General features: G+C 43.4%; 1 protein-coding gene across 2 annotated transcripts in view; it reads left to right on the forward strand.

The window, feature by feature from the left end:
- LOC137532524 (uncharacterized) overlaps positions 1-17,026 on the forward strand; it is a 92,541-nt gene that overhangs the window by 30,663 nt on the left and 44,852 nt on the right. For both annotated transcript variants that reach the window (XM_068253126.1, XM_068253118.1), the window contains exon 4: positions 3,152-3,465. In XM_068253126.1, the coding sequence (XP_068109227.1) occupies positions 3,152-3,465 (314 nt within the window). The remainder of the gene's footprint in view (positions 1-3,151; positions 3,466-17,026) is intronic.

A 17,026-nucleotide genomic window follows, 5' to 3' on the forward strand; every position in this document is an offset into this window, starting at 1 on the left:
ATTGAACTTTATCCCAATCAGTAGCTGATACCCCCTTTTACATGAAAAATATAATGATTTTCACAAACAGACCATCAGGGGGCGCTGTATGACTGATTTTGTGCTGAAACCCCTCCCACAAGAAGCTCTGAGTACCGCGGTACTCCTGGCAAACTGCCACACTGTAACAAGGTTCACAGACAGGAATTAGCTGTTTAAAGCTGTCTGTAACGGCCAGAACAGCTAGGAGCAGCTGCATAACCTGCCCACAGTAAAAATGTCACCATGTAATACATGTCAGAATGTAAATCGGGGAGAGGAAAGATTTTACAATGAGCAAACACTGACTAAATCATTTATACATAATTATGGTAAAAATGAAGCACTTATTTTATTACATTATTTTCACTGGAGTTCCTCTTTAAGGTGTGGTCCAAATGGGTAAAATAAGATAAAAATAACGACTTTATTCTGGAAGTTGGTAGAATGTTACTATCCATTATGTATTGCCTTATATTTTCTGATCTGATCTAAATATTATATTCATTCTCTTTTAATATTCTGTACATTCCACTATGTTGGTTGTTTACTATTGTTATTGCTTGTTGCAATGTTGTACTGATTAATACACTGTCATTACCATCTGGCATTGCTGTGATAGGCAAGACGCAACTTAGTGCTTTTTGTTACCATCATTTTCTCCATTGCCTTATCCATACTAATAGCTTCTTCTTATGGCATATTATATCAGTGACGCATTCTGTATGCACCCTTCATGTCTTGCCTGTACGTTTTTGATACTCTGCCAATAACATTTTTTAAAAACAATAAAGGATACCAACAAGGCAATCCAAAAGTTAAAAATCACTTTTATTTTTCTTCTCCATAAAACATCATTCCCCAGTTTCCCTGGCTCTTATTAGGTACGTCTGCCGCACAAAGGATGTTGCAGGGCATGCTGTTTTTTTTAATTTACTTGACCCAGCAGCCTTATACACTCACGCACCCACTAAATATCCTACACTACCGAACCACTCTTCCCCCCGATATATCTTCCCAACAACCAATACCTTTCTTTTTTTTTTTTTATATTATACTTAAAGCAGCCATGACCGACCATTCCCACTACACTCACAACTAAATGAATACTAGAGACTCCATGTTGTTGTCATTTGGAGTGACACTTTAATACTCGTCCACAGCTGAACACACCAACAAATAACATTAATCAATGAACAGTTTAGATACAACATAAATAACAATAATCAAACAAAACGCTTGAAGAATTCAATCTTCATCCCCCACTGCTACTTGGTGGCGACCGAGGGGCCCCCCAAAATTGCAACCGTCCACCCGAGCATGCAACCAAACTCCCAGCCGTGTTACCTGGCCCGGGAGTTCCGTGGGCTTACATGCCATGCTCCTCCTTTAAATCTCCAAATAACCCAGTACCTTAATTTTCAAAATCGTCCATTTATTTCGTTCAGAACCCCAATTAGCACTCAGACCCCTCAGTCTTACTTGCCACCCTTCCCAGCAGAAGGGGACCGCCGCCGTAGCTGTGACATCTGAAAGAAAAGAGAATAATTACTAAAAGCTCAGACCCCAACGGCCTACCCCGGGAAAAACTTACCCCCTACCTAATAAACGCTTGTCTCCCACCACCCATGGAAGCGCCAAACTTTTGGCTCCAACTTAAAAACAAAAAACCACCAACCCCCTCCCAACCTTACTAAAATTAAACTAAAGGGCGGGTGGGTGGGACGTTTGCTCAGACTGCCATCCACGGAGGTTGTGACCAACCCCCCGGAAGCCCCTCTTAACTTCCTGCACTAAACTAGCTCCAGCCCCCATAGCCCTGCCTCAGCTCTCTCTCCCGCCCCTCACCTTTTAATCCCTCATCTACCCCACTATACTTGGGAGTTCGTGAGAACTCGCCTGGGGTCATGATGCCGCTGGGCTAAAGGCACAGCGCATCGCTTTCCACTCAGACTTAACTAATGCAGCCTGATTGGCTGAAGCCTCTTTCTCTCCTGTTTTCCCCTCCCACACCTCTGTTCCTCTCTGATTGGCCAATATTTCTCAATGCACTTTCTACTGTGACTTGGGTGGAAGTGTCTGAGGACGGGCAATGATATACAGACAGAGTAAGGGATGAAATGATGTCAGGATTGGCTCCAAGACAGACACAGACAAAACGGAAAATCCTACGAAGGATTTTCTCTTTTTTACAATAGCAAAAATGACTAAAAATCTAAATGTGGACAGTGCAATACATGTTATGTAAGTAGAGCAAGTATTTATCTACTTATAAATGTGTTTTTATTTTTTCTGAGACGGTATGGTTGAGAGCTTCACTTTAAGGTGAACTGTATCTAGGTCCAGCAATCCTCAGTGGTGCCTTAGTTGAAATGTGAAATAAGAAATTTCTTGGCAATGTACTATTGACTTGAGATATGATACATTTCAAAAGACAGTATTTGTAATATGCAGTATTATCTTGAATAAAGATTACATAAAAAAAGATCTAGCAATTCCTAGCTGTCAAAAAGCCAACTTATCACACTGACTGCTCAATACCACTACCCTGCATAAATCAAACTCTGGCAATCAGAACAGCAACTACAAAAAAAAAAAAAAGAAAAATTAGGAACACCTTAAAAAAAAAATTACTTTTACCCTGCATGCTAGCTCATGAACCATTGGTTTATGATGAAACATGGAGGGTAGTGATGGTACTCTGAAGTAGTTCCCTGTGCTGTCAAAGTGATGACTACTTATATAAATTCAATGGATTCGTTGGAAATGAAGAAATATTGATTGGAAGTAGAAGAAATGGACTCATATTCAGAAACCTATTTCTAGTTCAGTGTATGAATCAGTTTCCTTTACTACTAGATCAAAGGTCTACGCTACATACCCACCCACCACAGATCACAGCTTGTTCAAGACTAGTCACCACAGTCCTGCTTTTTGAACTCTTTTAGCCCCTTATACTTTCCTTCTGATTTTGGGTCACTATGAGCTATCTGGGTATTCCACAGCCCTGCTGTGATGGTTTCTTTCTCTTACTAAAAATGGAAAAACCTTTCAAACAAATGTTCTATATACTATGATGAACATCTTTCCTATTACAGGTACTTCCTAATATGGCTTTTATTTAATTTTTTAGGCAAACAGGAAGCAGACAGAAGGCAGGAGGAAGAGCGGAGAAGGCAGGAGGAGGAGGAGGAGAGGAGAAGGCAGGAGGAGAGGAGGAGAAGGCAGGAAGAGGAGAGGAGAAGACAACAGCAGATGGAGCGGGAGAGACGAATCCAGCAGGAGATCGAGAACGAGAGTAGAGCTCTGGAAGAAAAACAGGCCCAGTTCAATAAGAAGCTGGATATGAAGATGAGACAACTCAGTCGAGTGACACAAAGACAGAAGCAAGCTCACATCCTTCGTAATATAGTAGAGGATGATGCCCTTCCAATCCAAACCAATGAGGTAACATATCCTATGTAACTATGACTTACAGGAGGTCTTAATCTGGCATCTCTGAACCCATCTTAGAAAGTTAGAAACCGTTTTTAAACTAGTCCAACTCCTCATTTTTATTTATTTATATAGCGCTGGCATATAACACAGCGCGTGTATCAAAAAAGGGCGCCTGGAAAAAAGGGTGCGGGGTATAGCCGAAATTGTAAGTTTGAATGCAAAACCATATTTTTCGTTTAAGAGGCTATAAACGATAATTTAGTGCTAAATAGGTTAAATAAACGGAAATGAAATGGCAAAATACCGTCTATAACAGGAAACGAATTCTGAAATGCAACGTCAAATAGCGTCTATAGCAAAAACGATATTTACACTTGTATTAAGCATAGTACTAGAATGGTAGGTTTTACAGGTATTTTACTACAATTATACCTAACTTTAGGGTCACAGATATCTCTCCTTATCCCTATCCCTCACACCTAGACCCCCCCTTTGTGTAAATACACATAATGTAATAAATTGTATATATTACATATATTGTACTATAATTATACCTAACCTTACTCTCATACAGAGCCCTTCCTGTACCTATCCCTAACCCCTAGACCCCCCTGGTGGTGCCTAAACCTAAGACCCCCCTGGTGGTGCCTAAACCTAAGACCCCCCTGGTGGTGCCTAAACCTAAGACACCCTGGTGGTGCCTAAACCTAAGACCCCCCTGGTGGTGCCTAAACCTAAGACCCCTCTGGCGGTGCCTAAAACTAACCACCCCCCTGGTGGTGCCTAAACCTAACCACCCCCCTGGTGGTGTATATTGCACTGTAACTATACCTAACCCTCCCTGTACCTATCCCTAACCCCTAGACCCCCCTGGTGGTGCCTAAACCTAAGACCCCCCTGGTGGTGCCTAAACCTAAGACCCCCCTGGTGGTGCCTAAACCTAAGACCCCCCTGGTGGTGCCTAAACCTAAGACCCCTCTGGCGGTGCCTAAAACTAACCACCCCCCTGGTGGTGCCTAAACCTAACCACCCCCCTGGTGGTGTATATTGCACTGTAACTATACCTAACCCTCCCTGTACCTATCCCTAACCCCTAGACCCCCCTGGTGGTGCCTAAACCTAAGACCCCCCTGGTGGTGCCTAAACCTAAGACACCCCTGGTGGTGCCTAAACCTAAGACCCGCCTGGTGGTGCCTAAACCTAAGACCCCCCCTGGTGGTGCCTAAACCTAAGACCCCCCTGGTGGTGCCTAAACCTAAGACCCTCCTGGTGGTGCCTAAACCTATACCTAACCCTCCCTGTACCTATCCCTAACCCCTAGACCCCCTAGTAATGCCTAAACCTAACCATCCCCACTGCACAAACACGCTAAACACATATAAACAATAATATATTTAATCCTTAAAATACTTCACTCCAAATAACATGAATAAAATAATTTATATATTTGTAATAGAATAACTAGCCTTAAAATCACGTATACATTAATAATATTATAAGTAGAAAAAGGTATATATAATATATATACACATACAATACAATAGATAGCCTTACAATCACATATGCATTAGAAATCTTAAAATAACAGTAATATTTAAAGCGATATTTTAGTAACTATAATCAACGCATTAGAAGTGTAAAAACAAAGTTAATACCAAAAGCGATGTATTTCTAATACAATCAGGTTGAGAAACGTTATTTAAGCATTATACATATGAAAACGAATTTTAAATGATAAAAAAAAGTGTAAACGAAATTTTAGTTGTTATAGTTTTGTAAGCGCAATTTGAAAACGAAAAAACTAGGTAAAACTCATATAAGCGAAATTTACAAACGAAAAAATAAGTATAATACAAAGTCAAAACCAACTTGTAAACGATATTTGTTATAAACTTTATCCTGTAAACGAAAACTTTTGTTAAGACGATCCCTGTAACCGTTACAGTATTTCTCGGGCGCCCTTTTTTCCTGTCGGGCGCCGAATAGCCGATATTTTGCATTACAGTCTATGGCGGCGCCCTTTTTGTCCACTATCCCTGTGTGCCCTTTTTTACTAGCTCCATAACCCAGCACTGTACAGAGTATATTGTCTTGTCACTGTCACTCAGAGGGACTCACAATCTAATGCTACCATAGTCATGTCTATGTATGTATCGTGTAGTGTATGTATCATAGACTAGTCTAATTTATGTGGAAGCCAATTAACTTATCTGTATGGTTTTTGGGGGAACTGGGAGGAAACTGGAGTGCCTGGAGGAAACCCCCAAGGACATGGGGATGACATACAAAGTCCTTGCAGATGTTGACCTGGCTGGGATTCGAACTGGGGACCCAGCACTGCAAGGCAAGAGCGCTAACCACTACCCCACCGTGCTGCCTCATGGGGGATTCTCCTGGCATAGTACATCTGCCAGAATAGTGGGAAAACAAATAAGGAGGCTTGTCAGCAACTCTGTATAGGTCCTTCTCATGCAGTGCTTATGGAAAGAATAAACATTAACGTATAGCGTGGAAAGCACACCTGGAAGTCTTGATGGTGTGCCTGGTCTAATGGCCCATACTCACGGGCTACAAATGTCGCCGCGGCGCGCGTGTGTTGCGGCGACAGGTCGCCCGTGAGTATGGGCCGTTGAACGGGCGCGCACCCCGAACTGTCGCCCGTCGCTGATGTCGCCAGGCGATTGAAATGTTCAATCGCCTGGCGACAGTCGCCGCCGCAACTCCGCCGCAGCTGTCGCTAGTCCGCGTGAGTACGCGGACTAGCGACAGCAACCTCCATTGAGGTATGCAGAGCTTCCGGCGGGGGGAGGAGGAACGTCGGCGACAGCTTCCGTCGAGCCGCTGGTCCCTCTTCCGCGTGTGTACGCGGAGGGACCTGGCAAGGAGCTGTCGCCGGCCTGTCGCCCGCACGCTCACGTGTGCTGGCGACAGGCCACTTTTGATGCCCGTGAGTATGGGCCATTAGTTTGTCAGCATGTGGGAGCTTGTATGCCGTTGTACAAAGTGACAACCTGCCGCATCAATATGTAATTAGGCTTTTTGAATTCCAAGACACATGCATAACACAATGCTGGCAGCAGCAGTAGCAATAAAGCGATGTCTCAGGGGGAAACTCTCCTTTCTCAAGCTGTGTCAGTGTCTAAATAACAACTGCCCACATCAGCTTATAGTGTAACCATACAGTGTAACCATACCTGGAATAAACCAGTCTTGAAGTGCTTCCACCTTTTGGCATCCAATCCCCTGTATTATGGATACTGACTACTATAAGAATGAGATTTATTGTCTACTGTTGGATTACATACTGTAAACTACCGGAGAATCCTATCTATATATATAATAGACTAAGTGCCTCAACCTTCAAACAAGAAGAAGAAGTAGCGCCCTGCCCCCAGGGCCGGTCCAAGCAAGAAGAAGCGGCTGGTCCAAGCAAGAAGAAGAAGTAGTGTCATATCAAACCAAGGGCAAAGAGGGATAATTTGCATATTCAGTAGCAGTGCATTGTGGGTAACCACAAATGTTCACTTATAGCTGAATTATTGCAGATTTGCTTCTGTTTTAAGAAGGAAAATTACACCAAGCTTTGCTTTTTTTAGTAGGAGGGCTTTTTGGTCTCTTTTATCCCCCTACACATTCCGAGTGGTTTGGGTCACCTTGAGCTGCTTGGTTACTCTGTTGTACTGGTCCAAGCCCTATCTCATACAGCCGTATCAATCCCTGCCATGTACTGATGAGGACCAAAAGTCTAAAATAGGCTGTCACATGTGAGTTTGATATGACTGTGTAAAATTTAAAGCTGTAGGGCCTGATTCACAAAGCAATTTGCGCGATCGTGATCTTTTGCGCGCGCAAGTTGCCGCGATTCGTGCGATCGCTGACTTTTACGTGCACAAAGTGCCACGATTCGCAGCAAATTGCGCGCGCAAAAGTCCGCGAACGGCACTTCACGTGCTAACTGTTTAGCACACCCAGACTAAACAGTTTGCACCGCTTTGTGAATCAGGCCCATAGGCTTGCTTGACTTACCAAGGGTGAAAAGGAATAATTTGCATATTCAGTAGCAGTGCATTGTTGGTAACCACAAATGTTCACTTGCTGAATTAGCTGAATTATTGCAGATTTTCTTCTGTTTTAAGAAGGAAAATTACACCAAGCTTTGCTTTTTTAGTAGGAGGGCTTTTTGGTCTCTTTTATCCTCCTATACATTCTTAGAAGTTTGGGTCACCCTGAGCTGCTTGGTTACTCTGTTGTACTGGTCCAAGCCCTATCTCATACAGCCTTATCTATCCCTGCTATGTACTGATGAGGACCAAAAGTCTGAAATAGGCTGTCACATGTGGGTTTGATATGAATGTGTAAAATTTAAAGCAATAGGGCCTGATTCACAAAGCAGTGCAAATTGTTTAGCACGGGAAGTGCCATTGGCGGACTTTTGTGTGCGCAAAGTGCAGCGATTCGCGGCAAATTGCGCGTGCAAAAGACAGCGATCGCACAAATCGCAGCACTTTGCCTGTGCAAACGCCCGCGAACGGCACTTCACATGCTAACTGTTTAGCACACCCGTGCTAAACAGTTTGCACCGCTTTGTGAATCAGGCCCATAGGCTTGCTTGACTTACCAAGGGTGAAAAGGAATAATTTGCATATTTAGTAGCAGTGCATTGTGGGTAACCACAAATGTTCACTTATAGCTGAATTATTGCAGTTTTCCTTCTGTTTTAAAAAGGCAAATTACACTAATACAGTGTGCGGCATTGCAGGAAGTGACAACAGTGGAACGCATGCTGGAACACGGAAGAGGTGAGGCATCCCCGCCCGTTGCCTCTTACTAATAGTGGCGGCTGCTGCTGAGCTTAAGCAGGAGGGGTGTAACACCTCTATAATGCTTTAACTGTAAAGAAATCCTCCAGACACCAATCAAGTTCTTTTTAAGAAATATTTGTATTAAATGATATGGATAAAAAAATAGTTTAGTGACAAAACATTCATAAACTTCTTATCTTCAGCCTGTTAGGATCAGGGCTAGTTCAGGAACCATATAAGTAATTCAGTTTATTAGCATTTACTTGCCAGAATTTTCCATACACAGCACTCTGCTATTTGTCACTTCTTCACTGCTGTCTTTTTAAAGTGGATCTGAATTCTTGCATAGGACAGAAGGGAAAGTAGAGAAATGTCTGGTGGTTACCTAGCAACATCCAGGATGAGACAAATATGTTGAATTGATAATTGTGAATGATCACTTAATGTATAAGAAGCACCGCTGTATTCTCTGTATTTTGTCTGCCAGCTGTTGTCACACAATCTCTTCAGACACTGCACTGCAGTCTTCACTCCTTTTCTGTAATCCTGTCACTTGTTGCTCTGTGTCACTCTTGTATGCATTGCTGTCCTGTTGTCTCTGTGTCACTGTAATGTCTCTGCTGGTTTCTGTTATCTCTCTCTGTTACAGGTACATTTTAATATCCTTGTCTTTCTTTCTTATTGCTTACTGTTTCTCTTCTGGCTTATCTCTCCAGTATTGTTGCTCTTTACTGGCCTGTAGCTGTGAGTGGTCTCTCTCCTCTCCTGTAATGTCTGCAGCTCTCTCTCTTCTGGCTTATCTCTCCAGTATTGCTGCTCTTTACTGGCCTGTAGCTGTGAGTGGTCTCTCTCCTCTCCTGTAATGTCTGCAGCTCTCTCTCTTCTGGCTTATCTCTCCAGTATTGCTGCTCTTTACTGGCCTGTAGCTGTGAGTGGTCTCTCTCCTCTCCTGTAATGTCTGCAGCTCTCTCTCTTCTGGCTTATCTCTCCAGTATTGCTGCTCTTTACTGGCCTGTAGCTGTGAGCGGTCTCTCTCCTCTCCTGTAATGTCTGCAGCTCTCTCTCTTCTGGCTTATCTCTCCAGTATTGCTGCTCTTTACTGGCCTGTAGCTGTGAGCGGTCTCTCTCCTCTCCTGTAATGTCTGCAGCTCTCTCTCTTCTGGCTTATCTCTCCAGTATCGCTGCTCTTTACTGGCCTGTAGCTGTGAGTGATCTCTCTCCTCTCCTGTAATGTCTGCAGCTCTCTCTCTTCTGGCTTATCTCTCCAGTATTGCTGCTCTTTACTGGCCTGTAGCTGTGAGCGGTCTCTCTCCTCTCATGTAATGTCTGCAGCTCTCTCTCTCTCCTCTGGCTTATCTCTCCAGTATCGCTGCTCTTTACTGGCCTGTAGCTGTGAGTGGTCTCTCTCCTCTCATGTAATGTCTGCAGCTCTCTCTCTCCTCTGGCTTATCTCTCCAGTATCGCTGCTCTTTACTGGCCTGTAGCTGTAAGTGGTCTCTCTCCTCTCCTGTAATGTCTGCAGCTCTCTTTCTCTTCCTTAGTTTAGTTTTCAGTAAGTGCTCCCTTGTCTGTGCCTCTGCCTTGCTCAGACCGTCTCACCAATGGCTGGTCTCTTCCCGTGTCTCTACTCTATTTCCTCACAAATCAAGCGTATTTCTTGCTGCAGTACAGTATAGTATCGTGACACACTTTATTTCTTGCTGCCTCATCACCTCAGTCTCCATGGCTACTTGACTCCTCCCCCTCACTAGCCTTCAACTGTAAAACTCAACTGTTACTTCCTCCCTGCACATGCCCAGCTTCTCTCTCTTCTTTCCTGCTCATGGGCTCCACCTGACAGCACCTGCAGGTTCCCTTTACAGCAGCACTTTCACAAAAAGTAAATGCATCTGTAACCCTTGGTGTGTGTGTCTGTTGCAATGACACACACACAGGGTTACATTCACCCCCTTTTTTTCAAATTGTAGTCCCTACAATTTTTCTTTTAACCAAGTCACAGTGTCTACATATAATCCGAACTGTTCAGGAAGTGGGGAATGTTGAGTATTTTTCCATTTTGACTCGTGGTCTAGTTCTGTTTGTGTAGAGCACCTTTGCTCTCCCTTCTCTGACTTCTCAAACTCTTTGCCTTGAGCTACCTTGACGTTTGTAAGCTGAATGGTTTCCGATGAACACTGTGTCCGTTTAGAACGCTTGAGCCGTTGAGGTTGTAGCATCGGTTGCCAATACAATTCCACTTCCTTTCTTCGAGAAGTATCTGTTCTATGTTGTAATACTTCATCTCCTACTAAGAAGTCGTTAATCATTACTTGCTGACTAGGTCCTGGTATTTCTCTATTTATCCGACTACTTTCACAGTCTTCAGCCTTCTGATGGCCTAAATCTTCTGGTGCTCTACCCTGAGCATGAATAATAGGTTCATCTGGATTCTTACTTTTGTTTCCTTCATTAGTTCCAGCTTCCAGAAAACTTTCAGTATCACTTGTTGTTCTTCCTGGTTGAGGAACAGATGAATCTGGATCACACCTCTGTCTAAATTCTTCATATAAAGTAGGTTGTACAGGGTATTTTGCTCCTCCTTGTTTCTGGCTGTACAAGAAGCTCTTCAAGTGATAATCACCATAGTGTCCCTGAGGCTTATATGGTCTCCAACGTCTTGCATCCTTGCTACCTTGAACTGGAGTTCCACCAGGGCCAGTTAAATTAGCGGCTTCTGTACCTTTCCGTCCTTCCACAACGTCAAATTCAACCAAATCTCCATCTCTTAGACTGCAAAGATAATGCCTGGGGTTGTTCTTCTTCATGGCAGACCAGTGCACAAACACATCTTCTTTGGTGTCATTCCGATTTAAAAATCCGTATCCATTTCGCACATGAAACCATTTGACAATGCCTAGAACTTTGGTTGCGATGACCTTATTTTTTCTCTTTAGCTTATCTTCCTTCCATTTCTCTGAGGCCTTCTTGTTTTGTCCTGCCATGCGGACCACCACTGCAGAATTCCTTGATTTTCTCTGAAAACCTCTTCCACAGTCTCTTGCAGTGTGATCACTATGGTGACAGATCCAACATCCTGATTCCTCCGTGTTTCTATATCTCCACCTTGAATGTTCTGTTCTGAGTTCAGTTTTCTCCATGTTTTGTTTCATTTTGGCTAACTCTTCACTTAGTTCTTTGAGTGTTGTTTTTATTTCTCTCAATTTCCCCTGAGTATTATTGGTTATGAATTCAACTGCTGAATTTGTATGAGTAATCATAGTGGTGTTTTGTTGCAGTGTTCCCAGCTGATTGGTTTCTTCCTCCTGACTGAGCTTGATAGCTAAGCTTTGAAGTGTCCGGAAATTCAAACTTGGAGAATATTCTACTTTCTGTTTTAAGGATCTTTTAATAAAGTTGCTCCTTAATCCCCATATAAACTGATCTCTCAGCCACACAGCAGAATCTGTGGTAGTTTGTCCTCTTTCCTTTTCCTCTTTTATCTGTAGTCCACTCATTATTTCTTGTAAGGCATTGGCGAACTGAGGAATATTTTCGTTATCCTTCTGAATTCTGTCAACAAATCTCTTTCTCCATAAATGCAGCTCTGTAGGATCTCCATATATGTCTTCCAATACCTCGATAATTTGTTTCAGCGATACTGGTGTGGGCAATTTAGCATTAATTACTGTTCGTTGAGCATCTCCCTCCAAAGTTATAACTGCTATTTCCATATGCAGCTCTATTGGCACTTTATAAGCCTGCACAGCACTCTCTATTCTTTCACTCCACTCTCTCAGGGCCATATTATAACCATTGAACCTTGGTAGGTATGCAGCTAACATCCCAATAGCAGTCATGGTCAACACTGATGTGTAGCTTGCTGACCATTCTCCTGCAGCCTGAGTAGCTGAAGCATCATTTCTGGTGGGAAGTGTAGGCTGAGACTCCATCTTCCAGTTTTAAGGCACTTAGGTAATATCCTGCCGACTGTACGCCAAATGTAACACCTCTATAATGCTTTAACTGTAAAGAAATCCTCCAGACACCAATCAAGTTCTTTTTAAGAAATATTTGTATTAAATGATATGGATAAAAAAATAGTTTAGTGACAAAACATTCATAAACTTCTTATCTTCAGCCTGTTAGGATCAGGGCTAGTTCAGGAACCATATAAGTAATTCAGTTTATTAGCATTTACTTGCCAGAATTTTCCATACACAGCACTCTGCTATTTGTCACTTCTTCACTGCTGTCTTTTTAAAGTGGATCTGAATTCTTGCATAGGACAGAAGGGAAAGTAGAGAAATGTCTGGTGGTTACCTAGCAACATCCAGGATGAGACAAATATGTTGAATTGATAATTGTGAATGATCACTTAATGTATAAGAAGCACCGCTGTATTCTCTGTATTTTGTCTGCCAGCTGTTGTCACACAATCTCTTCAGACACTGCACTGCAGTCTTCACTCCTTTTCTGTAATCCTGTCACTTGTTGCTCTGTGTCACTCTTGTATGCATTGCTGTCCTGTTGTCTCTGTGTCACTGTAATGTCTCTGCTGGTTTCTGTTATCTCTCTCTCCTGTATGCATTGCTGTCCTGTTGTCTCTGTGTCACTGTAATGTCTCTGCTGTTTTCTGTTATCTCTCTCTCTTGTATGCATTGCTGTCCTGTTGTCTCTGTGTCACTGTAATGTCTCTGCTGGTTTCTGTTATCTCTCTCTCTTGTATGCATTGCTGTCCTGTTGTCTCTGTGTCACTGTAATGTCTCTGCTGGTTTCTGTTATCTCTCTCTCCTGTATGCATTGCTGTCCTGCTGTCTCTGTGTCACTGTAATGTCTCTGCTGGTTTCTGTTATCTCTCTCTCCTGTATGCATTGCTGTCCTGCTGTCTCCGTGTCACTGTAATGTCTCTGCTGGTTTCTGTTATCTCTCTCTCTTGTATGCATTGCTGTCCTGCTGTCTCTGTGTCACTGTAATGTCTCTGCTGTTTTCTGTTATCTCTCTCTCTTGTATGCTTTGCTGTCCTGTTGTCTCTGTGTCACTGTAATGTCTCTGCTGGTTTCTGTTATCTCTCTCTCTTGTATGCATTGCTGTCCTGCTGTCTCTGTGTCACTGTAATGTCTCTGCTGGTTTCTGTTATCTCTCTCTTGTATGCATTGCTGTCCTGCTGTCTCTGTGTCACTGTAATGTCTCTGCTGGTTTCTGTTATCTCTCTCTCTTGTATGCATTGCTGTCCTGCTGTCTCTGTGTCACTGTAATGTCTCTGCTGGTTTCTGTTATCTCTCTCTTGTATGCATTGCTGTCCTGCTGTCTCTGTGTCACTGTAATGTCTCTGCTGGTTTCTGTTATCTCTCTCTTGTATGCATTGCTGTCCTGCTGTCTCCGTGTCACTGTAATGTCTCTGCTGGTTTCTGTTATCTCTCTCTCTCTTGTATGCATTGCTGTCCTGTTGTCTCTGTGTCACTGTAATGTCTCTGCTGGTTTCTGTTATCTCTCTCTTGTATGCATTGCTGTCCTGTTGTCTCCGTGTCACTGTAATGTCTCTGCTGTTTTCTGTTATCTCTCTCTCTTGTATGCATTGCTGTCCTGCTGTCTCTGTGTCACTGTAATGTCTCTGCTGGTTTCTGTTATCTCTCTCTTGTATGCATTGCTGTCCTGCTGTCTCTGTGTCACTGTAATGTCTCTGCTGGTTTCTGTTATCTCTCTCTCCTGTATGCATTGCTGTCCTGCTGTCCCTGTGTCACTGTAATGTCTCTGCTGGTTTCTGTTATCTCTCTCTCTTGTATGCATTGCTGTCCTGCTGTCTCTGTGTCACTGTAATGTCTCTGCTGGTTTCTGTTATCTCTCTCTCTTGTATGCATTACTGTCCTGCTGTCTCTGTGTCACTGTAATGTCTCTGCTGGTTTCTGTTATCTCTCTCTCTCTTGTATGCATTGCTGTCCTGTTGTCTCCGTGTCACTGTAATGTCTCTGCTGGTTTCTGTTATCTCTCTCTCTTGTATGCATTGCTGTCCTGCTGTCTCTGTGTCACTGTAATGTCTCTGCTGGTTTCTGTTATCTCTCTCTCTCTTGTATGCATTGCTGTCCTGTTGTCTCCGTGTCACTGTAATGTCTCTGCTGGTTTCTGTTATCTCTCTCTCTCTTGTATGCATTGCTGTCCTGCTGTCTCTGTGTCACTGTAATGTCTCTGCTGTTTTCTGTTATCTCTCTCTCTCTTGTATGCATTGCTGTCCTGCTGTCCCTGTGTCACTGTAATGTCTCTGCTGGTTTCTGTTATCTCTCTCTCTTGTATGCATTGCTGTCCTGCTGTCTCTGTGTCACTGTAATGTCTCTGCTGGTTTCTGTTATCTCTCTCTCTCTTGTATGCATTGCTGTCCTGCTGTCTCTGTGTCACTGTAATGTCTCTGCTGGTTTCTGTTATCTCTCTCTCTTGTATGCATTGCTGTCCTGCTGTCTCTGTGTCACTGTAATGTCTCTGCTGGTTTCTGTTATCTCTCTCTCTTGTATGCATTGCTGTCCTGCTGTCTCTGTGTCACTGTAATGTCTCTGCTGGTTTCTGTTATCTCTCTCTCTTGTATGCATTGCTGTCCTGCTGTCTCTGTGTCACTGTAATGTCTCTGCTGGTTTCTGTTATCTCTCTCTCTTGTATGCATTACTGTCCTGCTGTCTCTGTGTCACTGTAATGTCTCTGCTGGTTTCTGTTATCTCTCTCTCTTGTATGCATTACTGTCCTGCTGTCTCTGTGTCACTGTAATGTCTCTGCTGGTTTCTGTTATCTCTCTCTCCTGTATGCATTGCTGTCCTGCTGTCTCTGTGTCACTGTAATGTCTCTGCTGGTTTCTGTTATCTCTCTCTTGTATGCATTGCTGTCCTGCTGTCTCTGTGTCACTGTAATGTCTCTGCTGGTTTCTGTTATCTCTCTCTCTTGTATGCATTGCTGTCCTGCTGTCTCTGTGTCACTGTAATGTCTCTGCTGGTTTCTGTTATCTCTCTCTCTCTTGTATGCATTGCTGTCCTGCTGTCTCTGTGTCACTGTAATGTCTCTGCTGGTTTCTGTTATCTCTCTCTCTTGTATGCATTGCTGTCCTGCTGTCTCTGTGTCACTGTAATGTCTCTGCTGGTTTCTGTTATCTCTCTCTCTCTTGTATGCATTGCTGTCCTGCTGTCTCTGTGTCACTGTAATGTCTCTGCTGGTTTCTGTTATCTCTCTCTCTTGTATGCATTGCTGTCCTGCTGTCTCTGTGTCACTGTAATGTCTCTGCTGGTTTCTGTTATCTCTCTCTCTCTTGTATGCATTGCTGTCCTGTTGTCTCCGTGTCACTGTAATGTCTCTGCTGGTTTCTGTTATCTCTCTCTCTTGTATGCATTGCTGTCCTGCTGTCCCTGTGTCACTGTAATGTCTCTGCTGGTTTCTGTTATCTCTCTCTCTTGTATGCATTGCTGTCCTGCTGTCTCTGTGTCACTGTAATGTCTCTGCTGGTTTCTGTTATCTCTCTCTCTCTTGTATGCATTGCTGTCCTGCTGTCTCTGTGTCACTGTAATGTCTCTGCTGGTTTCTGTTATCTCTCTCTCTTGTATGCATTGCTGTCCTGCTGTCTCTGTGTCACTGTAATGTCTCTGCTGGTTTCTGTTATCTCTCTCTCTCTTGTATGCATTGCTGTCCTGTTGTCTCTGTGTCACTGTAATGTCTCTGCTGGTTTCTGTTATCTCTCTCTCTCTTGTATGCATTGCTGTCCTGTTGTCTCTGTGTCACTGTAATGTCTCTGCTGGTTTCTGTTATCTCTCTCTCCTGTATGCATTGCTGTCCTGCTGTCTCTGTGTCACTGTAATGTCTCTGCTGGTTTCTGTTATCTCTCTCTCCTGTATGCATTGCTGTCCTGCTGTCCCTGTGTCACTGTAATGTCTCTGCTGGTTTCTGTTATCTCTCTCTCTTGTATGCATTGCTGTCCTGCTGTCTCTGTGTCACTGTAATGTCTCTGCTGGTTTCTGTTATCTCTCTCTCTTGTATGCATTGCTGTCCTGTTGTCTCTGTGTCACTGTAATGTCTCTGCTGGTTTCTGTTATCTCTCTCTTGTATGCATTGCTGTCCTGCTGTCTCTGTGTCACTGTAATGTCTCTGCTGGTTTCTGTTATCTCTCTCTCTTGTATGCATTGCTGTCCTGCTGTCTCTGTGTCACTGTAATGTCTCTGCTGGTTTCTGTTATCTCTCTCTCTTGTATGCATTGCTGTCCTGCTGTCTCTGTGTCACTGTAATGTCTCTGCTGGTTTCTGTTATCTCTCTCTTGTATGCATTGCTGTCCTGTTGTCTCTGTGTCACTGTAATGTCTCTGCTGGTTTCTGTTATCTCTCTCTCTTGTATGCATTGCTGTCCTGCTGTCTCTGTGTCACTGTAATGTCTCTGCTGGTTTCTGTTATCTCTCTCTCTTGTATGCATTACTGTCCTGCTGTCTCTGTGTCACTGTAATGTCTCTGCTGGTTTCTGTTATCTCTCTCTCTCTTGTATGCATTGCTGTCCTGTTGTCTCCGTGTCACTGTAATGTCTCTGCTGGTTTCTGTTATCTCTCTCTCTTGTATGCATTGCTGTCCTGCTGTCTCTGTGTCACTGTAATGTCTCTGCTGGTTTCTGTTATCTCTCTCTTGTATGCATTGCTGTCCTGTTGTCTCTGTGTCACTGTAATGTCTCTGCTGGTTTCTGTTATCTCTCTCTCTTGTATGCATTGCTGTCCTGCTGTCTCTGTGTCACTGTAATGTCTCTGCTGTTTTCTGTTATCTCTCTCTCTTGTATGCTTTGCT

This window comes from Hyperolius riggenbachi, chromosome 1 (assembly GCF_040937935.1).
Source record: "Hyperolius riggenbachi isolate aHypRig1 chromosome 1, aHypRig1.pri, whole genome shotgun sequence".
NCBI classification, from domain to species: Eukaryota; Metazoa; Chordata; class Amphibia; order Anura; family Hyperoliidae; genus Hyperolius; species Hyperolius riggenbachi.